Consider the following 25036-nt stretch of genomic DNA (forward strand, 5'->3'; position numbering starts at 1 on the left):
AACTTCTGCCTATAAGTGAGATCATCCCATGTTCATCCTTTTTGTTTCTGACTTATCTCACTTAACATATCTGTGGTTGAACTACAACTTGAATCCAATCTGTTGGAGACCAAACTCCTCTACTCTCTCTCTTTCTCTCTCTCTCTCTCTTTTTTTTTTTTGCTGGAGAAATGTTCAGCTCTGGCTTATGGTGGTACTGTGGATTGAATCTGGGACTTTGAAGCTTCAGGCATGAGTCATTTTGCATAACCATTATGCTATAACAAACCCATAGTATTTGTTCCTAAAGTTGGTAGTTAATGTTATATAACAGAAAGTCAGGTTGTGCTAGGTTTGAATGCCCTGCCCACCAGCTATATGACTTTGATCGCATATCAAAACCAAAACAAAACAAAACCTCAGTTGTAGGATAGATACTAATGGTATAGAATAGATAATGATGTTTATACAGAATAAAAAAAATCAGGGCCAGCTAGTTGGTGGTTCACTTGGTTGAGTGCACATGTTACAATGCACAAGGACCCAGGTTCAAGCCCCCAGTCCCCACCTGCAGGAGGAAAGCTTCACAAGTGGTGAAGTAGGGCTGCAGGTGTCTCTCTGTCTCTCACACTCTCTGTCACCTCCATCCCTCTCAATTTCTGGCTACTACTACCCAGTAAATAAATAAAGATAATAATAATAAATTTTTTAAAAAGAAAAATCAATCAAGTGTAGGTTGAACTTATGGAATTTCATTTATTAGAACAGTTGTTCTCTCTTTAGTCGGCATATTAGAACACCGAGCACATTTTAAATTTTGTTGTTCAAGTTTCATCAGAGTAATTAAATCAGTCTCTGGGATTATCCCAGGTATTTGTTCATGTCTAGAGTTTCCCAGGTTATTCTCATTTGTAGCAAAAACTGCAGAATTACTGGTTGAGACTCTTTACACCTTAGTTTTGTAGTCTATAGAAATGAGAATAATAATAGCATTGTCCTCTAAGGAAAGTAAATATTTGATGAAGTGGTGTTGGTCCTGTATGTGTTAGTCAGTTATTTCCTTCAGTATCCTTAACATTTCTCTTTCTTATTTCCTCCCTCCCTCTCCTCCTTCCTTCCATTAATTTTTAATGAGAAATATGCAGAGAGAAAGATAGTGAGGGGGGGAGAGAGAGAGGAGAGTACAGCTCAGCTATGGTTTATGGTGGTGCTGGGGTTTGAATCTAGAACTAGTCTCAGGCATGAAAATATTGTATATAACCATTATGTTATTTTCCCAGCTCAGTCTATAGCATTTCTGCTGTCTTTTTTTTTTTTGCCTCCAGGTTATCGATAGGGTTCAGGAATCCACTGCTCCTGGAGGCAATTTTTCCCTTTTGTTGCCATTGTTGTTTATTGTTGTTATTATTGTTGTTATTGCTGCCATTGTTGATAGATAGGACAGAGAAGTCAAGAGAGATGGGGAGACAAAGATAGACACCTGCAGACCTGCTTCACTGCTTGTGAAGCCCTGAATCCTTACGCTGGTCCTTTCACTTAGCACCATATGCGCCTAACCCACTGTGCTACCACCCTGCTCCCTAGCATTTCTGCTGTCTTTTATACCACTCTTAATGTACTGTAGTATTTAGTTCTCAGAATATAACTATATTGTCCTTTTGCCTTTGTTTTATCAATTTTGCAAATAACTCCATTTCCTATCATAAAATATATTTATGTTTTATATAAAGTTTTTTAATATTTATTTTCCATTTTGTTGACCTTATTTTTTTATTATTGTTGTTATTGATGTTGTTGTTGTTGGATAGGACAGAGAAATGGAGAGAGGAGGGGAAGACAAGAGAGGGGGAGAGAAAGATAGACACATGCAGACCTGCTTCACCTCCTGTGAAGCGACTTCTCTGTAAGATGGGAGCACGGGGATTGAACCGGGATCCTTATGCCGGTCCTTACCCTTCGCACCACGTGTGCTTAACCTGCTGGCTCTACCGCCCGACTCCCTAGTTATTGTTTTTTAAAAGAAATTCTATTTATTTATTTATTTATTTATTCCCTTTTGTTGTCCTTGTTGTTTTATTGTTGTAGTTATTATTGTTGTTACTGATGTCGTCATTGGATAGGACAGAAAATGGAGAGAGGAGGGGAAGACAGAGGGGGAGAGAAAGATTGACACCTGCAGACCTGCGTCAACACCTGTGAGACTTCCCTGTAGGTGGGGAGCGGGGGACTCGAACCGGGATCCTTATGCTAGTCCCTGGCCTTCACGCCACGTGCGCTTAACCTGCTGCGCTACCACCGGACTCCCATATATTTATTGCTTACATTTTAAGATTATAAAATGTTTGGAGTTATTTTTCTCTTTTAAATGTTTATTTAAAAATTTTTTAAAATTTATTTTTAAACAAAGCACTACTCAGCTCTGTGACTGAAAATGGGGTCTCAGGGGGTCTTGGAGGTTTTTTGTATTCTGCTGTTTTCCCCACCCTATTATGCCATATTTTAAATTACTATAAAATCAGATTTATTAGTGAAGTTTGTGGAGAGAATTTCAAACTACTTTCTCCCCACTATCTAGCAAATGTACAAAAATAGTTGTTTTTTTGCCTCCAAGGTTATCGCTGGGGCTTGGTGCCTGCACTACGAATCCACTGCTCCTGGAGGCCTTTTTTGTTGCCTTTGCTATTGTGGATAGGACAGAGAGAAATCGAGAGTTGAGCGGAAGGCAGAGGGGGAATATAGACACCTGCAGACTTGCTTCACTGCTCATGAAGTGACCCCCCTGCAGATGGAGAACCGGGATTTTTTTTTTTTTAAGATTTGTTGTTGGATAGGACAGAGAGAAATCGAAAGAGGAGGGGAAGACAGGTGGTGAGAAAGATAGACACCTACAGACCTGCTTCACTGCTTGCAAGGAGACCCCCACTGCAGATGGGAAGCCGAGGGCTTGAATCCAGATGCTTTTACCACTATATCCTTGCCTACCTCAAAGAAACTTTTACTGCTTAAGTCAAAAGTTTAACTGTACTTTATATAGTGAGGGGTATATTCTTCTGAGTTAGTGGAAGAGGAAGTAGGGGCTCATTTTGAAGGTAAGCATAGCCTTTCCCTTTATTTTGAAGTCCAACCAGGGATGTTAGCAGGGAGTTGTATCTCACTTGAAAAAAATCTCAAGTGTTTATTTCCTTTGTATGCTTTAGGCCTCAAGAAAGAAGAACTGGATATGAACAGTTTCACCCAGGCCCATCCTCAGTGGATCATGATTCCCTGGAATCCAAGAGACCACGTTTGGAGCAGGTTTCTGATTCCCACTTTCAGCGTGTCAGTGCTGCAGTCTTACCACTAGTGCACACACTGCCAGAAGGGTTGAGGTCTTCTGTAGATGCTAAGAAGGTAAATATTTATTCTCTAACTCTGTGGGGTTGGTCTGTAGTGTTTCGTCATATTCAGGGACAGTACTTAAAAGAAAGTTCAGGAAGTTGGGTGGTAGCGCAGCGGGCTAAGCGCATGTGGTGCAAAGAGCAAGGACCAGCATAAGGATCCCAGTTGGAGCGACCGGCTCCCCACCTGCAGGGGAGTTGCTTCACAGGTGGTGAAGCAGATCTGCAGGTCTTTCTATCTTTCTCTTCCCCTCTCTTGCTTTCTTATCTTCCCCTCCTCTCTCCATTCTCTCTGTCCTATCCAACAATGACGACATCAGTAACAACAATAATAAAATAAAAAACAAGGGCAACAAACAAATATATATATGAAAGTTTAATTATGCTAGTCTGCAAAGATTAGTACTATGGTTAAGCAAATACTTTTGTTTTTCCCCATCACTGTGATGGCTAGGGCTAGTTGCCTGTATGACTCTACTATTTCTGGCAGCCATTTAAATTTTGATAGCGGATGGAGAGACAGGGAGTGAGACAGAGAGGAGAGACACCTGCAGCACTACTCCACTGCATGAGAAGTTTGCCCTCTGCAGGTGGGAACTGTGTCTTAAACTCAGGTCCTCACACTTGCCAATGTGTGCATCCTACCTGGTAAGTGCCTAACTTCTAACCTTAGTTATATGAACTTATAAAACACACACTCAGTGCTCTAGACATTTAAGTCAATACTTTTTATGTTTTGGTAAGTGGAATGATCTGAGGACTGTTGTAATGAAAAGTTGCTATCAAATGGTCTAGGAATATAACATAATGGTTATGTAAAGAGCCTTCAGTGCTGAGTCACTAAAGGTTCCAGGCTCAATCCTCAGCACCAACATAAGCCACAGCTGAGCAGTGTTCTGGAGAAAATAAAATTGCTATCAAATAATCCCTAAGCATTTTGTACTGGCTTGGTGGGTTATTGAATGTGCTTAGATGTATGACTATCAATTTATTAATTTTAAGTTGAATTTGAAACAGGTCCTTTATATCTAGCTGTCATTGGTTAACTTACTACATTGTAAGACCTTCTTTAAAAAAGATTTTACTGTTTTTTTTAATTTCTTTATTGGGTGATTAATATTTTATATTTGATAATAAATACAATAGTTTATACATGTATCACATTTCTTATTTTTCTACATAACAATACAACCCCCACTAGGTCTTCTGCCATCCTTTTTGGACCTGTACTCCCCCCCCCCCCCCAGAGTCTTTTACTTTGGTGCAGTACACCAACTCCAGTCCAAGTTCTGCTTGTGTTTTCTCTTCTGATTTTGTTTTCCAACTTCTGCCTGAGAGTGAGATCATCCCATATTTATCCTTCTGTTTCTGACTTATTTCACTTAACATGATTTCTTATTTATTTTATTCTATTTTTTAATTTTTTATTATATTTATTTTGTTTGATAGAAACAGCCAGAAATCAAGAGAGAATGAGGTGATAGAAAAAGAGAGGCAGAGAGACACCTGCAACACTACTTCACCACTTGCAAAGCTTTCCCCCTGCAGGTGGGGACCAGGGACTTGAACCCAGGTCCTTGCCACTGCAATGTGTGAGCTCAACCAGGTGCGCCACTACCTGCCCCACTTAACATGATTTCTTCAAGCTTTTTACAGTTTCCAGATCATTTATATAATTACTGTAGGAAACATGCAAAATGCAGAGAAAAGAAATTTTATCACTTGGTAAATTTTATCACGTGGTCCAGAAAGATAGCTTCCAGGTAGGGTGCCTGCTTTCCCATGCATGCAGTTCAGGTTGAAGTCTAGGCACCACATGCAAGTGCTAGGGAATGGAGGCAACTCTAGTGCATGAACAGTGGAACAGTGCGATAATACCTCTCTTTTTCTCTCTGTCTCTCTCTGACTCTCCTGTCTCTATTTAAAATAAAAATCTGCTAGGAGGGGGTTGGGCGGTAGGACAGCGGGCTAAGCACCCATGGTGCGAAGTGCCAGGACTGGCGTAAAGATCCCAGTTCAAGCCCCTGGCTCCCCACCTGCCGGGGGCGGGGGGGGGGGTCACTTCACGGGTGGTGAAACAGGTCTGCAGGTGTCTGTCTTTCTCTTCTCTGTATCTCCCCACCTCTCTTGATTTCTCTCTGTCTTATCCAACAGCAACAAGTGCAACAAAGGGGGGAAAAATGGCCTCCAGGAGCAATGGATTAGTAGTACAGGCACCGAGCCCAAGCAATAACCCTGGAGGCAAAAAAAAAAAAAAAAAATCTGCTAGGTGTAGTGGAATCATGCAGACATAAGGGGGAAAAGTGACGTGTTGGTTCAAAGCACAACCTAGTCCCATTTATTACTACACAGGTGCTTTGACCAGGTCAGCCATAGAGCCAGTAGCTGTTCCCATTTTATAGTCAAGAAAATAGATGTACAAAAGGTAGCGTAGTGGGAGATATATGGACTTGCAAGCATTACTTCCCAAGATTGATCCCTGGCATCACATGTGCCATAGAGTTGCTCTGGCCTCTCTCCTCACTGTTTCTGTCTCATGAAATAAATATAATAAATTCATTCATTTATTTTTATTTTTATTTATTAATGAGAAAGGAGGAGAAAGAACCAGACATCACTTTGAGACATGTGCTGCCAGGGATTGAACTCAGGACCTCATGCTTCAGAGTCCAGTGGTTTATCCACTGCACCACCTCCTGGACCAAAATAGAATAAATTTACAAAGAAAAATTGAATGCTCTAGGTAGTTGGCATAAAATCTTTGACTTCTTCTCTCTAGTCGTGTTTCTCCTCTCAGTGGTAAATCACAATTTAGAATTAAAAGAGTCAACAGGGAGATAGGAGGGTGGGGATATAGAACTTTGGTGGTTGTGTGGTGTGGAACTATGCATGGTAATCATAAAAATATAGTAGCTCATGATTAATCACAGATAAAAAAATGGGAAAAAAGAATCAACATTCATTAATTTTTAAAATATTGTCAAGTCAAGGTATATTGTTATAGAAGAACTAGATAAGCTATCTACAATCTTACCAGTTAAAAATCATTGATAACTTTTTGTTGTAATTTCTGTGTATATTTTAATGTATTAGCTTTGTACATTCTGTTTAAATTTATTTTTAATTTGTTTATGTATTATGAAATTCATTTATTTTGGATAGAGGGAGAAATTGAGAGGGAAGGGAGAGAGACGAGAGAGATAGAGACACCTGCAGTACTGCTTTATACATGAAGTCAACCCCTGATCACCCCTCCCCCCAGCACATTGTAACATGTACTCTATCTGGAACATCACTGTCCAGGCCCTTAAATTTATTTTTGCAAGGAGTTGGGCTGTAGAGCAAGTGGCACGAATCGCAAGGACTGGCGTAAGGATCCTGGTTCTAGCCCCTGGCTCCCCACCTGCAGGGGAGTTGCTTCACAGGTGTTGAATCAGGTCTGCAGGTGTCTATCTTTCTCTCTCCCTCTCTGTCTTCCCCTCCTCTCTCCATTTCTCTCTATCCTATCTAACAATGACAACATCAATAATAACAACAATAACTACAACAATAAAAATTATTTTTGCTTAAATATTTTATGAGCTTTTTGTGTAAATAAGTCTATAGCTGTATTTTTAGTACTTAATATTCTTTGTAGAAATATGGTAATTTGTCATGCATTTGGGCTACCTGTTTATTTAGTACAGTGCTATGACATGTTCTTTATACCGATTTTTTTGTGTGTATGTACATTATTACTTCCTTAATATAAATTAATCATAGACCAGGGTCTTGTTGGATATTTTCAGCTTGCTCTGCACTAGGGCCAATGAGATAGTTTTCCTGGGAGGAGGTCTACTTTGTCATGTACATGAGCATAGTTGAAGTCTGACACCCCCTCCCCCACACTGGGTGACGCTCTAAAGCTATGTTATCTTTCCTTCTCTGTTTCTGTTTTTCTGTCTCTGTGTCTATATCAGCCTGAAACAGTCAGTCCAGAGTAATGATGCCTTGGCATTGACCAAGAAAAAAAATAGGGTTAATTTTTCTTACTGACAGTTATACATCTGGGAGTCCTTGTGATACCACATGTTTACTGTTTAAAAAAATTTTCCACTTGGTACTTTTAAAAAAAATAAATAACGTGTTCACAGTTTAAAAAAAAAAATTACTGTCAACTATAAAACATTAATTCTCCAATAAAGGAAATAAAAAAACATATATTTCCTTTAAATCCCATTCAGTCTTTGGTGTGTAAATGACTGTGTAAATGAACTAGAAAAAAAATTTTTTTGTCTTTATTTATTGTCTAGAGACAGCCAGAAATCAAGAGGGAAGGGGTGATAGAGGGAGAGAGACAGACACCTGCAACCCTGCTTCACTACTCGCAAAGCTTTTTTCCTTTAGGTGGGGACTGGGAGTTCGAACGTGGGTCCTTATGCATTGTAACATGTGTGCTCAACCAGGTGCACCACCATCCAGCCCCTATTTAAAACTTTAGGACCAAGCTTATTTCAGGTTTCATATACTCTAAGGAAAACTGGTAGTTTCAAATTCATCTGCTTTACATTATTGCTTGCATCTTCACTTCAGACAGCAGAATGTGCATGCATGTTGATGGGGTAGCAGATTTTTTGTAGAGGGATTTTTCATTCTACAACTCTGCTGATTTGAAGTGGAATGACATGATTTGACTTGACAAGTGCCCTTTACGAAAGTAGAGCTGGAGGTAGTAGCAAAAAGAAAAAAGGTTCCTGGGTCATTTCTTTGATATCTGTACTTGGGTATTTGATCTTGGCAAATTTGAAAACTCTTGAAAAACTAATTTACAAAAAAAAAAAAATGACTTTAGCAACTGCCATTTGCCCGTAGACCTGTATATATACCTTCCTTTTCTACTGCAGAAACTTAAGAGAGAAGCCGTAGCACCAGGTCCACACATGTGGCACTGGAGATCAAGCTGGGATCCTTAGGCATGCAAGTCTCTGAACTTGCTGCTCTAGCTATTTTCCAGGACACCTGAAGCCTTGATAGTTAGTTTTGGCTATATCATAGCCGTTATTTACCTGAGAGTTTACACTGCTTCCTAGATTACAAGTCCAGATCTTTTAATGAATTATTATAAGGACTGTTAAATTGATATATTTCTTTGTCAAGACTAGTACTTCCCCAGAAGTCCCTTTCTGTATAGCTTTTTTTAAAATTCCCTTTTTTTGTCCTTGTTGTAGTTATTAAATTGTAGTTATTGTTGTTATTGATGCCGTTGTTGTTGGATAGGACAGAGAGAAATGGAGAGAGGAGGAAAGACAGAGGGGAAGATAAAGATAGACACCTGCAGACCTGCTTCACCACTTGTGAAGCAACTCCCCTGCAGGTGGGGAGCCAGGGGCTCAAACCGGGATCCTTACACCGGTCCTTGTGCTTTGTGCCACCTGTACTTATCCCGCCACGCTACTGCCCAACTCCCTCTGTATACCTTTTAGGATCTTCAAGATAGTGATTGATATGTCAGGGCTATTAAAATAGACACATCAACATAGTGGCTTGGGAGTTGACTCAGTGAATAAAATATTACTGTTACCAAACTTGAGTTGATACGTTCATCCTCAGTATTGCATGTTTAAGAGGATGCTCTGGTTCTTTCTCTGCTTCTATTATCTCCTCTTTTCCTTTCATTAATAAGTAAATAATTCTAAAAATATATATACTTTAAATTCAGTAGAGATTGTGTGTAGAACAACTGTTACCATAGAGGAAAAGAACATATACACTCTGCTTTTTACAAATGCTTTATTTGCTTATTTTACTTTACTTTTAAAAAATTTTTTTAAACTTTTTAAAAATATTAATTTTTTTATTTATTCCCTTTTGTTGCCCTTGTTGTTTTTCATTGTTATAGTTATTATTGTTGTCGTCGTTGTTGGATAGGACAGAAAGAAATGGAGAGAGTAGGGGAAGACAAAGAAGGAGAGAGAAAGACCCCTGCAGACCTGTTTCATCGCTTGTGAAGCAACCCCCCCTGCAGCTGGGGAGCCAGGGCTCAAACCAGCATCCTTAGGCCAGTCTTTGTGCTTTGCGCCACCTGCACTTAACCTGCTGCGCTACCACCTTCCTCCCTTTATTTTACTTTTTATATAATATTTTAAGTTGTTTTTAAATTACATACATTTATTTAATAAAGAAAGCCTGAAATCGAGAGGGAATGGGGTGATAGAGAGTTATGGAGACAGAGACACCTACAGTACTACTTCACCACTTGCAAAACTTTCCCTCGCAGGTGGGGACCAGGGCTTGAACCTGGGATCTTACACATCATAATGTGTAGTCAACCAGGTGCACTGCCATGTGGCTCCTACTTGTTGTTTTCAATGGGTTATGTTGTTTTCATGGGGCTGGCTTCATGGGCGGGTATCAGAAGACCAGGGACTCATGGTTGAGCTGTAGGCAGTATCTCTTTATTCATGCAGGACGCAGCACAATCTATACCAAGCTAAGCTAAACTCAAGTACTGTAAAACTCACAATGCTGTCTTTATATATACTTGCCAAGTAGGGTGGAAACAGGATGTGACATAGAGAGGGTGGAGAGAAAAGTGACTGGTGAAAATCAGAGTGTGACAAGGAGGGGGCAGAGCAGGCGAGAATCCTATCACTGAACCACCAATGCCCTGGAGTGCTTTATGTAAATGTAAAAGTGATTTATGTAAATAGACCAAAGCTTTGAATGGGATTAAATCTATCCCTATATAGGCATATGGTTAAGCAGAAGCCAGGGGGAGCTGGCATACTATCCAACATCTCCCCCTTTCTTTTTAACTATTTGCCATAGTATCAGGATTGTGGGGTGAACAGAAACCTATATCGTACAGGCATTTTCAAAAGAACTGGCATAAAACATGGAAAACAAAATAGGCGAGCAGCAATAACCAGTGTGATGCCAAGGGGAGCTTTTCTTGCCTCAAAGGGCAAGGTATTTCCTGCCTCTGTGGGCATCTCTTGCCTCTTGGGGCGCTTCATGTCTCTGTGGGCATAACCTAATAAGGAGGGGGAGTTTTCTGCCTCTGGGACAGAGCCTGCAGGCGAGGGGACATGGTCTATAAAGTCTCAAGGCAATTGGCTGAAGTTAGTCTTTGAGAAACACAGCAGCGTGTACCAGTAAGTCTGATGGAGGTGTCAGTCCAAAGTAGCTGACCACAGAAGAAAATGCCAGAGGATGAAATGCTGCACGTCTGTCTCGATGGGGAATGTCGGCCACCAGAATTCTGCTTTTCTGTAGAGAGTGATCTTTGGAGTCTGTGAATCTGTTTCTTCAGGTCGTGCCAGGTCACCTCATTGGTTTCCTGGGGTGTGTTGTAGTCATTCCATCTTGTGGGCGATGTCAGAGAACAGGGGTCCAAATGGATTTCCGGGAATTCCATTTGAGTAGATGCTTTTTCATGTGAAGACTTGACAGCTGAAATTCACTTACTTGTCAAAAAAAAACTTGTAGCAGATTAGAAGTTTACTATAATTGATAACTCCATTATAATTGGAAGTCCTTTCTAGTAGTATGATTTTAAGGTTGTTTAAACAGTTTAAACTCAATAAAATGTGGAAAGGTAAACAGAAGAACCACGGTTAAAAGCCTCAGGCATGAGAATAATTAACATAATCATTGCACTATCTGCCCCACCCATAACTCATACAGTTTTCAGGATTAAACGTTTCAGATTCATGTCAAGACATAAAAGAGAAATCAAAGGAGGGAAAAAACAATTTTTTGGATTGTTTCTGGATGTCTCTAGAAATCATGACTGTGTCCAGCATTTTTTTTTAAGTCAATGTCAAACAAAAATTCAGTCATTCAAATCATTCTCTTATGAAACGCAACTTGAACCAGATTATCAAGATCTCACCATGTAGGATTAAGAGTCCCCGGAGGGCGTCCTAGTCCAAAAAGCTCCTCGAAATTCCATTTAGGGTGCTTCTGACTGTTCCTGCTGGATTGCTTCAGGCACCCATTTTTAAAAGTGTCTTCCCATCGAAGAAAGAATCCAATCAGGAGAGTAGAACTAACCACGTGTCTCCATACTTGGGAACTGCCAGGGTACTGGAGAATGCTCCTCAAACTAGAGTAGTCCTTCTCCATGGGAAACATTCGAAAAGAAGTCCAGAAAGTCCCAGGGGAAATCCCCATGCATATCCCAAGGTCTACGATCACGGTCATAAAGAACCAAACTGTGGCCCGGAGCAAAATGTAGTCCTTTTCCTCAGGAAACATGGGAGAGGGAATCCAGAAAGTCCAAGGAGAAATCTCCGTGCATCTCCCAAGCTCTATGATCCCGGTCATAAGAAACCAAAGTTCCCGGTCAGGGAACCGAAGTGTGGCCCAGAGTAAAATGTTCCAGAGACAGAGTAACTGTCTCATAATGAAACAGTAGAGGCTTTGGCAAACCTCTTCATAAGTAGAAGAGAAGACCATAGTGCATAGGTAGGCAAAGTCTTCACTTATCTGGGAGTTGCGCAGGTCCGGTCCCACGTTGTAGCGCCACCTACTTGCTTATTTTAATAAGAAAGAGAGAGATACATACATACATATATACATACATACAGGAAGACACAGGGAGAAAGACCAGAGCACTGCTCAGCTCTGGTTTATAATGGTGCTAGGGATTGAATTCGGGACCTCGGAGCCTCAGGGAAGTCTTTTGCATAATCACTGTGCTGTCTCCTCAGCCCCTCTCTGCATACTCTGCTATTTTCAAAAGTAACCTTTTCAGATAAGAGACTCATCGTTAACATTGACTATTAGTGATGAATTAATTGTCTTTTTTTTTTTCTCTCTCTCTCTCTACAGGATCCAGCATTTGTAGGCAAACATGAAGCTCCATCCTCTCCAATCTCTGGGCAGCCATGTGGAGATGATCAAAATGCTTCACCTTCAAAACTTTCAAAAGAAGAGTTAATACAGAGTATGGATCGTGTAGATCGAGAAATTGCTAAAGTAGAACAGCAGATCCTTAAACTGAAAAAGAAACAAGTAAGCCTAAAATATATGTTTCCCATACCTTATATATTCTGTGACTTGCCTTATTTTCTCCTTTGGTAGTTTAATTGAAGATAGCGCAACATACTTGTTGATCCAGTCTTGTCTTTCTTTTTTTTTCCCTCCATTACTTCCATGGTTATTGCTGGGGCTCAGTGCCTGCATTATGAATCCACTGCTTCTGTGGCCATTTTTTTCTTTTTTTTTTTTTGGATAGGACAGAGAAATTGAGACAGGAGGGGAAGATTGGACAGAGGGGAGGAGAGAAAGATAGACACCTGCAGAACAGCTTCACCACTTGTGAAATGACCTCCTTGCAGGTGGGGAGCCAAGGCTCGAACTGCTATCATTGAATGGGTCCTCACTGGTGAGCCATGGCCTGGCCCCCTATCCATTCTTTTTTGGATATCACTTGATAAACTCTTGGTTTGTTGTTATTCCATACAGTGGTGCTGTGTTTATGGTCTGTATGTAAAGAGATTTTCTTTTTTTTTTTTAATGTTTTTTTATTTTATTTATTTATTCCCTTTTGTTGCCCTTGTTTTATTGCTGTAGTTATTATTGTTGTTGTCGTCGTTGTTGGATAGGACAGAGAGAAATGGAGAGAGGAGGGGAAGACAGAGAGGAGGAGAGAAAGATAGACACCTGCAGACCTGCTTCACCGCTTGTGAAGCGACTCCCCTGCAGGTGGGGAGCTGGGGTTCGAACCGGGATCCTTATGCCGGTCCTTGTGCTTTGCGCCACCTGCGCTTAACCCGCTGCGCTACAGCCCGACTCCCCGTAAAGAGATTTTCTAGGGCTTGTGCTGAGGGATGACTTTTCCTGATCTGAAATATCTTTGCAAGGTAATAAAAATTTGCTAAAATGACAGTACTGTTTTATATTTCCATTGGCGGTATGTGTAAGTCCTAACCTAGTTTATTCTCTGATGCAAGAGAAGATGTGATATAATGTTAAAAGTGATGGTTCTTACAATTTTTTATTTTTATTTACTTATTTATTTTTGGTCTTCACCAGGGCTTCACTGACCCAGGCTAACTTGTTCAGATAGAGAGCAGTAGTGAGAAAGACACAAGAGAGAAAAAGGGAGAGAGAGGGGGAGAGGAAGAGGGAGGGAGGGGGGAGAGAGGGAGAGAGAGAGAGACTTCACTGTGCCACAGCTTTTTCCAATACAGTGGAATACTGACTCAAACTTGGGATGTATGTGTGCCAAATCAAACAAACTATGCAGGGGAATTATTTTGCTGGTTCACAAGTAGCCATTCTTGCTGCCTGGGGAGTGGAATAGTAGATAAAATGTTTGACTTGCAAGCATGGAGTCCTGAGTTTGATCCCTGCTGTCACATGCTAGAGTGATGCTCTAGTTTCCTCCCCCCAGATAAATAACTTAAACATTTTATTTTATTTTTATTATTGAATAGAGACAGAAATTGAGAGGGTGGGGAAGATATATAGACGGAAAGAGACAGAGCTTCACCACTCATGAAGCTTGTCCCCTGCAAGTGGGGACCAGGGGCTTGAACTGGGTCCTTGCACATTCTAATATCTGTGCTTAACTGGGCCCATAAATAACTCTTTAAAAAAAATACATTTAAAAGTGATTATTCAAGCTCTTTTCTGCTTTTAAAATATTACTTTTTACTACTGATGATAATCATGTTAGTTTTTATAGATTTCATCTGATTGGGAAATTGTATTCTCTGCTAAGAGTTTTAATCATGAAGATGCTGAATTTTATGAAATTTTTTTTCTGCATAAGTTGGCCAGTTATACAGTTTGTCTCTTTTAATATACTAATATTATGGAGTACATTAATTAATTATATCACATGTGTATTTAACCTCACTTAGTCATGATGTTCTTTATAAGCTGTTCTTTATGTCACTGAATTTACTTTTACCAATATTAATTTGAGGACTTTTTTTTTTTTTTTTTTTTTTTAATGTGAGAGCAATTAGCCTGTGACTTTCTTTTCTTGTACTGTTTTTCTCTGGCTAGTTACAGATCATGTTAATGACATAACAATTCTAACTTCTGAAGTTGTTTGAGTAGGGTTATAATTATGTGTGCCTTTTTTGTTTGTTTGTTTCTCTTCCCCCTCAGTTATTTGTGTCATGAGCAAGAGAACTTCGTAAAATCAGCTGGGCTTAGTGAGTTTTATTTTTATGATGTTTTCTTAAGTTACTGAGCCACATTAAAAGTAATATTAAGTTTTATTTCTTCTGGTGATTATTTTTCCCTCTTTGGACTTCAGTTGTGTCTTTTCTACAAGTTTCTGTATCCTCTTTATTTTAATTAACTTCTTTGTTTTTGCTTTAATGTGCTGGAGAGTGAGCCTAAGATCTTTTTTAAAATTAAAAAAAATTATTTATTTATTTATTCCCTTTTGTTGCCCTTGTTTTATTGTTGTAGTTAAGATCTTGTACATGAGCAGTATCACTAAGCCACCTCTGTGGCATAGCTTTTTATTTCTTGCAGTGCTGGGACCTCACAGATTTGTGACTCAATAGATTCTGAGCCAACTTAAAACACACGGGGTGCACGCACGCACAGACTTTCACGTACATGTGCACACACATCACATATATACAGAGAGAGCTTCCTATGGAAGCATCCATGGAGCTTCCCCCAGCCTTGCTATTTTTTCTTCTATACTTTTTTGAGAGACCAAAGCACCACTTCACCACACATGGATTTTACTTGGTTCTGCTTGTGGTGCCCCCATGTTGTGTCAGGGATCACACCCAAGGGCCTGATGCATGGTAAGGCTTGTGCCTACCTGCTGAGGCATACTTATGTAACTTCTTACCACATTAATTCTCTAACTTACCCTTTTCTGTCTTTCTGTGCACTGTTTTAACTTCATTCAAGACATGTCAATTTGTAATACTTGTTAGTATTACAAATACTATGGTTTCTTTTTTTTCTTTAATATTTCATTTATTTATTGAATAGAGACAGAAATCAAGAGGGAAGGGGAAGACAGGGAGAGAGAAAGAGAGACATGGGGGCTGGGTGATGGTGCATCCAGTTAAGTGCACATAGTACAAAGTGCAAGGACATGCTCAAGGATCTGATTTCAAGCCCCCCAGCTTCCCACATGCAAGGGGGGATTGCTTCACAAGTGGTGAAGCAGGTCTGTAGGTGTCTTATCTCTCTCCCTCCCTCCCCTCTCAACTTCTCTCTGTCTTATCCAACACAATGGAAAAATCGGCCGCTAGGAGCAGTGGATTTGTAATGTTGACACGAAGCCCCAGGGATAACCCTAGAGACCAAAAAAAAAAAAAAAAAAAAGAGAGAGAGAGAGAGAGAGAAGAAAAGAGAGACACCTGCACACCTGCTTCACTACTTGTGAAGCTCCTTGCAGGTGTGAACTGGGGGCTGGAACCTAGGGCCTTATACATCAGCACTCAACTGGGTGAGGCACCACTCAACCCCTATGATTTTATTTTTTTAGTATTTTTGGTTATTTGATTTCTAATTTCATTGTGGCCAGAGAATGTGGTCTCTAACTCCGAGCCATTTGAAACTTTTTAATTTTGAATTCTGGCCTGGTATAATATCTGTGCTCATAAAGACTCTGGTCATTCTTACAGAAAAATGAGTGTTATTTTTTGCTTTTACATGTTATCTGTGTGAAGCCTCAGTTATTTTTAATTATTTTATTTTTAACTAGAACACTGTTCAGCCATGGCTTATGATGGTGTGGGGGCTTGAACCTGGGACTTTGGAGCCTCAGGCATGAGAGTTTGTTTGCATAGCCATTATGCTATCTACCCTCGCCAAGCCTTAGTTTTATCTGCAACTGTACCATGCCATTGTGAATTTAAATTTGAACCTGGGTCCTTGTTCATGGTAATACATGCACTTACACCACTACCTGGCCTCCAGATTTGTCCATTTTTCTAAAAGTTCTTAAGTGTATGTGTATATACCAGTGCTTACGTATGCAAAGCACTCCTGCCATTGTGCTACATCCTCAGCCTCAGTTTAGATCCTTTGTATTTAAAGGTCTTATTTTAGTTGTGTGCAAGCTTATAGTTGGTGAAAATGAAGGAATAGCTCATCTGATAAGGCATGTGCTCTGCCATTTACTTGACCAGAGTTTGAGTCATGCACTAGGGGAAAATCCAGTGTTATGTTATTTCTCCCTCATCTGTCTCTATCGGAAATAAAAAGAATAAAAAAGTTGGGATTCAGGGGACAACCTTGGCTAAGCACACATATTACATTGTGTAAAGCCCTGCCCCCACCTGTAGAGGGGACACTTCAGGAGCAGTGAAGCAGGTGTCTATCTTTTTCCCTCTTTGTCTTCCTGGCCCCTCTTAATTTCTCTCTATCCTATGAAAACAAAATAGAAGGGGAAAAAAAAAAGAGGAAAAAATGGCCACCAAGAATGGTGGATTCCTAGTTCTGGCTCTGGACCCCATCAATAACTGTGGTGCCAATAACAAAAAAAAAAAAAAAAAGTCCCCCAAACCAAGTTTATAATTATTTTGTTTCCTAGACACTGGAGACACTGGAGCTTTATGGATGCACAGTACCACCATTCCAAGCCAGATTTTTCATCCTTTACAGAGGGAGGTAGATGAGAACAACATACCATAGCACTGCTCTACCATCCATGGAGCTTATCTCTGTGCCTGGATGCTCTCACAGGGTGCCAGGACTTCGATCCAAGGCCTTGTGCTCAGTCCAAGGTGCAGGCTCTTCCTGGTAAACTGTATCCCTGCCCCTTGAAATCTTCTGTTAATGATGTGATTAGATCAGCATTCTTTTGTCTAGTACTGGCTAGTTTTATCATTTTCCTCCTTTCTACTTTCTGTGCCCTTATGTTTAAGATGTATCACTTGTTTAGATCTGTAGCTGAGTTTTTTTTAACATTTTTTTAAATATTTATTTGTTCCCTTTTGTTGCCCTTGTTTTTTATTGTTGTAGTTATTATTGTTGTTATTGATGTCATTATAGTTGGATAGGACAGAGAGAAATGGAGAGAGAAAGATATACACCTGCTGACCTGCTTCACCACTTGTGAAGTGACTCTCCTGCAGGTGGGGAGGTGGTGGGGCTCGAACCAAGATCCTAACACCGTTCTTTTCTAACACCACCTGTGCTTAACCCGCTGCTCTATCGCCAGACTCCCTAAATATTTATTTATTTATTAATTCCCTTTAGTTGCCCTTGTTTTATTGTTATTGTTATTGATGTCATCGTTGTTGGATAGGACAGAGAGAAATGGAGAGCGGAGGGGAAGACAGAGACAGGGAGAGAAAGATAGACACCTGCAGACCTGCTTCACCACTTGTGGACCCCCCCCTTGCAGTTGGGGAGCTGGGGGCTTGAACCAGTATCCTTATTTCGGTCCTTGTTCTTTGCTCCACCTGCACTTAACCCACTGTGCTACCCTCAGACTGCTGCTGGGTTTGATTTTATCTGGTTTAACAGCCCATCTTTCTCCTCCTCCTTCTTCCTCTACTTTTTTTAATTAAGATTTATTTATGTGGCTAGTCTAGGAAGTGGCACAGTGGATAAAAGATTGAGATTGTTTTATCTTAATTTTTTGCTAACATTTACTTTTATTAATTATTGTATAGAGACCGAGAAACTGAGAGGGGAAGAGACAGACACCTGTGGTTCTGCTTTAACATTTGTGAAGCTTTCCCCCTGCAGGTGGGGACTAGGGGTTTGAACCTGGAACTTTTTTTTTCTTTAACCAGAATCACTGTTTAACTGTGGCTTATGGTGGTTCAGGGGATTGAACCTGGGACTTTGCAGCCTCAGGCATGAAAATTTTTTTGCATAACCAATATGCTAGCTACCCCTTGCCCCCAAAACTGGAACCATGCACATTGTAATGTGTGTGCTTAATCAGGTGCGCCATTGCCTAGCACCTCACAGCCAATCTTTCCAAAGAATAATTCAGTTCTTCTATGCAGATTCTAATAATTGGTTATATTTCAGTTATTATTCTTAAAAATTACTTTTTTTTCCTTTTGTTGCCCTTATTGTTTTATTGTTGTTGTAGTTATTATTGTTGTTGTCGTTGTTGGATAGGACAGAGAATGGAGAGAGGAGGGGAAGACAGAGGGGGAGAGGAAGACAGACACCTGTTTCACCACCTGTGAAGTGACTCCCCTGCAGGTGGGGAGCCGGGAGCTCGAACCGGGATCCTTCCACCAGTCCTTGCACTTGGCGCCACCTGTGCCCAACTCCCTTTAAAAATTATTCTTTATCTTTCTTTACAAATATTTTATTGTGTCTGGGTGGTGGTTTACCTGGTTTAATGCATATGTTATAGTGCTCAAGGATCCAGGTCTCCTGGTCACAATCTGTAGGGGAAAAGTTTCACAAATGATAAAACAGTGCTGCAGGTGTCTCTGCTCATCTTCCTCTCTACCTCCCCCTCAATTTCTGGATGTTTGTATCCAATAAATAAAAATAATAAACATTAAAAATTTTTAAATAGTAAAAACTATTTTACTTATTAAATAAATAGATATTTATTTATTCCCTTTGTTGCCCTTCTTGTTTTATTGTTGTAGTTATTGTTGTTGTTTTTATTGATGTCGTCGTTGTTGGATAGGACAGAGAGAGAGGAAGACAGAGAGGGAGAGAGAAAGATAGACACCCGCAGACCTGCTTCACTGCCTGTGAAGCGACTTCCCTGCAGGTGGGGAGCCGGGGGCTCGAACTGGGATCATTATACTGGTCCTTGTGCTTTGCGCCACCTGCGTTTAACCTGCTACACTACCGCCTGACTCCCATTATTTTATTTATTAGTAAGAGGTTGAAGGAGAGACAGAAAACCAGAACATCACTCTAGTACATACACTGCTGTAGAGCAAACTCAAGACCTCATGGTTGAGTGCCCAATGTGTTATCCACTGTATCACTTACTGTACTGCAAAATATTTTTTTTTATTTTTATGAGAGACAGACTTGGGTACTGCTCAAGTCTGGCATATAGTGTTGCTAGGTATTGAACACTGGATATCAGACGTACAAGTTCTGTGCTCTAATTCTGAAATATCTCCCCAACCCAATATTTTAATTTTATTTATTTATTTATAGTTTTTAAAAATATTTATTTATTCCCTTTTGTTGTCCTTATTGTTTTTTTGTTGTAGTTACTATTGCTGTTGTTATTGATGTCGTCCTTGTTGGATAGGATAGAGAGAGATGGAGAGAGGAGGGGAAGACAGAGGGGGAAAGACGACACCTGCAGACCTGTTTCATCGCCTGTGGAGTGACTCCCCTGCAGGTGGGGAATCAGGGGCTTGAACCAGCATCCTTACACTGGTCCTTGCACTTTGCACCACCTGCGCTTAGCCCACTGCGCTACTTCCCGACTCCCTATTTTTAGTTTTTTATTGTTACCAGGATTATTGCTGGGGCTTGGTGCCTGCATGATGAATCCACTGCTACCAGCAAGTTTTTTCTTTTGATAAGTCAGATAGGAATTGAGAGAGGAGGGGGAGATGGAGAGAGATACCAGCAGCCCCTGCTATACCGCTTGTAAAGCTTTCTCCATGCCCCATTTCAATTATGTTTAACTAATTCATTTTCTGGATTCTTTTTGTTTTGTATTTTTTAATGCTGATCTTTTAAAAAAATTTTATTTACTTATTTGCCTCCAGGGTTATTGCTTGGGCTTGGTGCCTGCACTATGAGTCCACTGCTCCTGGAGGCCATTTTTCCCGTTTTGTTGCCCTTGTTGTGGTTGTTATTAGCTGTTATTATTGGATAGGACAGAGAGAAATTGAGAGAGATGGGGAAGATAGAGAGGAAGAGAGAAAGATAGACACCTGCAGACCTGCTTACTGCTTGCGAGGCACCCCCCACTTGCAGGTGGGGAGCTGGGGGCTCGAACCTGCCCAATTCCCTTTAATGCTGAACTTAGGGGTGTATTTGTTTTATTTTTGTCTTATTCCATTTTCACCTGACTAATTTAGATTTTATGATTTCCTTCTTAATTTTTTAGTATTTCTCCAGAAATGTTAACAGTTCATTTAATTCCAAGTCTAAAACTAACAAGTCACTTACCTATCTTCTTGAATATTATGGGACACATAATTTCTTTTTTAAAAAATTTTAAATTATTTTTATTTATTTATTGGCTAGACAGCCAGAAATAGAGAGGGATTTGGGGTAGATAGAGAGGGGAGAGAGACAGGAGATACACCTGCAGACCTGCTTCAGCACTCGCAAAGTTTTCCCCCTGAAGATGGGGATCAGGGGCTTGAACCTGGGTCCTTGTGCACTGTAGCATGTGTGCTCAACCAGGTGCGCCACCTCCCGGCCCCCACATTATTTCTTTTTCAATTTTTATGCTATTGCTATCTTTTCCTTCTCTCCCTTTTTCCCCTTCTTTCCTTCCACCAGAACAGACATTGTTCATATATATAATTATTTTTTTTTAATTATCTTTATCTACTTATTGGATAGAGATAGCCAGAAATTGAGAGGAAAGGGAGTGACAGAAAGGGAGAGAGACAGAGAGACACCTGCAATACTGCTTCACCACTTGCAAAGCTTTCTCCCTGCAGGTGGGGGCTGGGGGCTTGAACCCAGGTCCTTGCGCATTGCGACATGTGCACTCAAACAGGTGCGCCACCACCTGGCCCCATATATATATATATATATATTTTTTTTTTTAGAGAAAAAGAGATGTGATTTCTTTCTAATTCTTCTTCCTCTTCCTCTTCTTCTTCTCCTTCTTCTCCTTCTCCTCCTTCTCCTTCTCCTTCTCCTCCTTCTCCTACTCCTACTCCTACTCCTTCCCCTTCCCCTTCCCCTTCCCTTCCTTCTTCTTCTTCTTCTTCTTCTTCTTCTTCTTCTTCTTCTCCTTCTCCTTCTCCTTCTCCTTCTCCTTCTCCTTCTCCTTCTCCTTCTCCTTCTCCTTCTCCTCCTTCTCCTTCTTCTCCTCCTTCTCCTCCTCCTCCTCCTCCTCCTTCTTCTTCTTCTCCTCTTTATTCTCCTTCTCCTCCTCCTCCTCCTTCTCTCTCTCTTTCTTGGTATCTTTATTTATTTGATAGAGACAGCTAGAGATTGAGAGGAAGGGGGAGATAGAGCAACAGAGAGACACCTGCAGGACTTCTTCATCTCTTGTGAAGCTTTTCCTATGCAGGTAGGGACTGAGGGCATTACAACGTGCACTCAACTAGGTGCGCCACCACCCAGCCCCTAGCCATATATTCTTCATCTTATTTGCTTATCATTTATTCTCCAACACAGATTTCTCATTTGGGAATATGTCCTTCTGCTTGAAGTGTAGCCATTGAAATTCCCTCTAGTGAAAAACTGCTGATAAATTCAGTTGTTGCTTTTCATGATTGAAGTGACTTTTTTTTCCTTCTAAAGTACTTTTTGTGAATGGTTTATAAAATTACAGTGTTGTAGTTCACTTCCCATACACCACCAGAGTCCTGTACCCCTGCCCACTTAGAAAACCATCAGTTTTCATGAAGAAACTATTTAGATGTCCCCCCCCCCCAGCAGTCTGTTTTTCAGTTATTTAGATTTCACATGTGAGTGAGGTCATCTGACAGTGATCTTTCACTCATCTCCCTCCTTGCTTCACTGGTTTAATCCATTACTCCTTAAGGACACAGTATCTTTTCTCACTGAAGTGACTTTTATTTCTGCCTGTTTTTGAAAGAAGTTTTTATCTGGTCTGTGACTATTTTTTCCTCAGTGCACCGCTGTCTCTTGACTACATTGTCAAAGTATCATCCCTTAGTCCAACATTTATTATTTTGTGAATAATCTTTTTTTATCCCCAGGTTACTTTCAGTATCTTTTTTCTTTTCATTTTGTTGTCTTTATAGTGATGCATTTGAGTTATTATTATAGACTCATGAAAATTCAAATTCATTCTCTTCTCTTTTACAAAACTCCTTCTTTTCATATCTTTTAATTGTTTTCCTCCCCGTCTTTTTTGTGTTGTTCATTGTACAGAATTTTTTTTTTTTTCGCTTTTCTTTCTTTTTTTCTTCCTTTTCTTTCTTTTTTGCCTCCAGGGTTATTGCTGGGGCTCGGTGCCTACATTATGAAATCACAGCTCCTGGAGACCATTTTCCCCATTTTGTTGCCCTCGTTGTAACCCTTATTATTCTTTCCATTTTTTTTCCTTTATTGTTGTTGTTATTGTTGCCATTGCTGTTAGTGGGTAGGACAGAGAAATCGAGAAAGGAGGGGAAGACAGAGATGGAGAGAGAAAGATAGAGACACCTGCAGACCTGCTTCACCCCCCTGAAGTAACCCCCTTACAGGTGGGGAACCAGGGGCTCCCAACTGTAATACCCACACAGGTCCTTTGTTTCATGCCATGTGCCTTTTTTTTTTAATTTCTTTATTGGGGAATTAATGTTTTACATACAACAGTAAATACAATAGTTTCTACATGCATAAAATTTCCCAGTTTTCCATATATTAATACAACCGCCACTAGGTCCTCTGTCATCCTTCTTAGATCTGTATTCTCCCCACCCACCCACCCCAGAGTCTTTTACTTTGGTGCAATATGCCAATTCCAGTTCAAGTTCTACTTGTGTTTTCTTTTCTGATCTTGTTTCTCAACATCTGCCTGAGAGTGAGATCATCTCATAATCATCCTTCTGTTTCTGACTTATTTCACTTAACATGAGTTTTTCAAGGTCCATCCAAGATTGACTGAAAATGGGAAAGTCACCATTTTTTATAGCTGAGTAGCATTCCATTGTGTATATATACCACAACTTGCTCAGCCTCTCATCTGTTGTTGGACACTTGGGTTGCTTCCAGGTTTTGGCTATTACAGATTGTGCTGCCAAGAACATGTGTGTACACAGATCTTTTTGGATGGATATGTTGGGTTCCTTAGGATATATCCCTAGGAGAAAAATTGGTTGTGTCCCTGTTTGCTTTTGGTATCAAAGTGATGTTGGCTTCATAGAAGCTGGCAGGGAGTATTCCAGTGTCTTCAATCTTCTGGAAGACTTTTTAAATTAGAGGTATTAGTTCTTCTTTGAAGTTTTTGTAGAATTCATTTGTAAAACCATCTGGTCCAGGACTTTTATTTTTGGGAAGATTTTTGAAGACAGTTTCAATTGCATTAGCTGTGATGGGCCCTCTCATGTTATCTACTTCCTCTTTACTTAGTTTTTGAAGTTGGTAGGTACCTAGGAAAACGTCCATTTCTTCCAGGTTCTTTACCTTGGTGGCATATAGTTGTTCATAGAAGCCTCACATGATATGTTGAATTTCTGCGGTGTCTGCTGTGATATCTCCTCTTTCATTTAGTATCTGATTTATTTGGGTCTTCTCCTTTTTTTGTTTTGTGAGTCTGGCTGTAGGTTTGCTGATTTTGTTCACTCTTTCGAAGAACCAACATTTCCTTTCATTGATCTTTTGTATGGTTTTCTTATTTTCAATGTTATTGACTTCTGCCCTAACTTTAGTGATTTCTGTCCTTCTGGTTGCTTTAGGGTTCCTTTGTTCTTCTTCTTCCAGGTCTTGTCTTTAAGATGTGCAATCAGGCTGTTTATTTGTGCTTTTTCTTGTTTCCTAATGTGTGCTTGTATGGCTATGAACTTCCCTCTCAGCACTGCCTTAGTTGTGTCCCAAATATTTTGATAGCTTGTGTCTTCATTTTCATTGAACTCTCAAAATATTTTGATTTCTTCCTTAATTTCCTCTTGACCCAGAAGTTGTTAAGGAGTATACTGTTGAGCTTCCACATTTTGGGACTATTACTAATCTTTTGTTGATTGTTAAGTGTTAGTTTCATTCCACTGTGGTCTGACAAGATGCTTGGGATGATTTCAATGCTCTTGAGTTTGCTGATGCTGTCTTTGTGGCCTAACATATGGTCTGTCCTTGCGAATGACCCATGTGGATTTGAGTAGAATGTGTATTCCAGTTTCTTGGGATGAATGACTCTGCAAATGTCCAATAGTTCTAGTTTATCTATCTCTTCATTTAGCTCCCTCATGTCTTTATTGATTTTCTGCCTGGATGATCTGTCAAGTTGATAGAGTGGGGTGTTGAAGTCCCCTACTATGACTGTGTTGCTGTTAATATATTGCTATAGCTCTTTCAGTAGACGTTTGATGTATTTAGATGGCTTCTCATTGGGTGCGTAGATGTTAATAATTGTTAAGTCCTCTTGATTGACTGATCCTCTGAGCATTAAGTAGTGTCCATTCCTATCTTTTCAAATTTTATCTATTTTAAAGTCTATCGTGTCAGATATGAGAATAGCTGTTCCTGCCCTTTTTTGTGGGCCATTGGCCTTTATGATAGTTTTCCATCCTTTCACTTTGAGTCTGTGTTTGTCTTGTTGAGTTAGGTGGGTTTCCTGTAGACAGCATATTGTTGGGTTGTGTTTTCTGATCCATCTTCTTACTCTGTGTCTTTTAATAGGTGAATTCAGGCCATTGGCATTTATTGCTATCAAAGATTGAAGATATTTTAGCAGAGTTTGAGAGTGTTTTGATATATGTTCTATTTGTGGTGGTCTGGTTGTTTATAGGAGACCTTTCAGAACTTCTTTCAGGGCAGGCTTGGTGATAATTGATTCCTTCAACTGTTGCTTGTCTGAGAAGGTTTTGATGCCTCCATCTAGTCTGAATGACAGTCTAGCAGGATACAGTACTCTTGGTTGAAAGCCTTTCTCATTGAGCACTCGATATATATCT

The 25036-nt window shown here is 40.1% G+C and overlaps 1 protein-coding gene across 15 annotated transcripts in view; it reads left to right on the forward strand.

Annotated features, from left to right (window-relative positions):
• Positions 1–25036, forward strand: part of NCOR1 (nuclear receptor corepressor 1) — a 218119-nt gene that overhangs the window by 42741 nt on the left and 150342 nt on the right. For all 15 annotated transcript variants that reach the window (XM_060203136.1, XM_060203140.1, XM_060203137.1 and 12 more), the window contains exons 4-5: positions 3177–3369; positions 12171–12353. In XM_060203136.1, the coding sequence (XP_060059119.1) occupies positions 3177–3369; positions 12171–12353 (376 nt within the window). The remainder of the gene's footprint in view (positions 1–3176; positions 3370–12170; positions 12354–25036) is intronic.

Source organism: Erinaceus europaeus, chromosome 12, assembly GCF_950295315.1.
Source record: "Erinaceus europaeus chromosome 12, mEriEur2.1, whole genome shotgun sequence".
Classification (NCBI taxonomy): Eukaryota; Metazoa; Chordata; class Mammalia; order Eulipotyphla; family Erinaceidae; genus Erinaceus; species Erinaceus europaeus.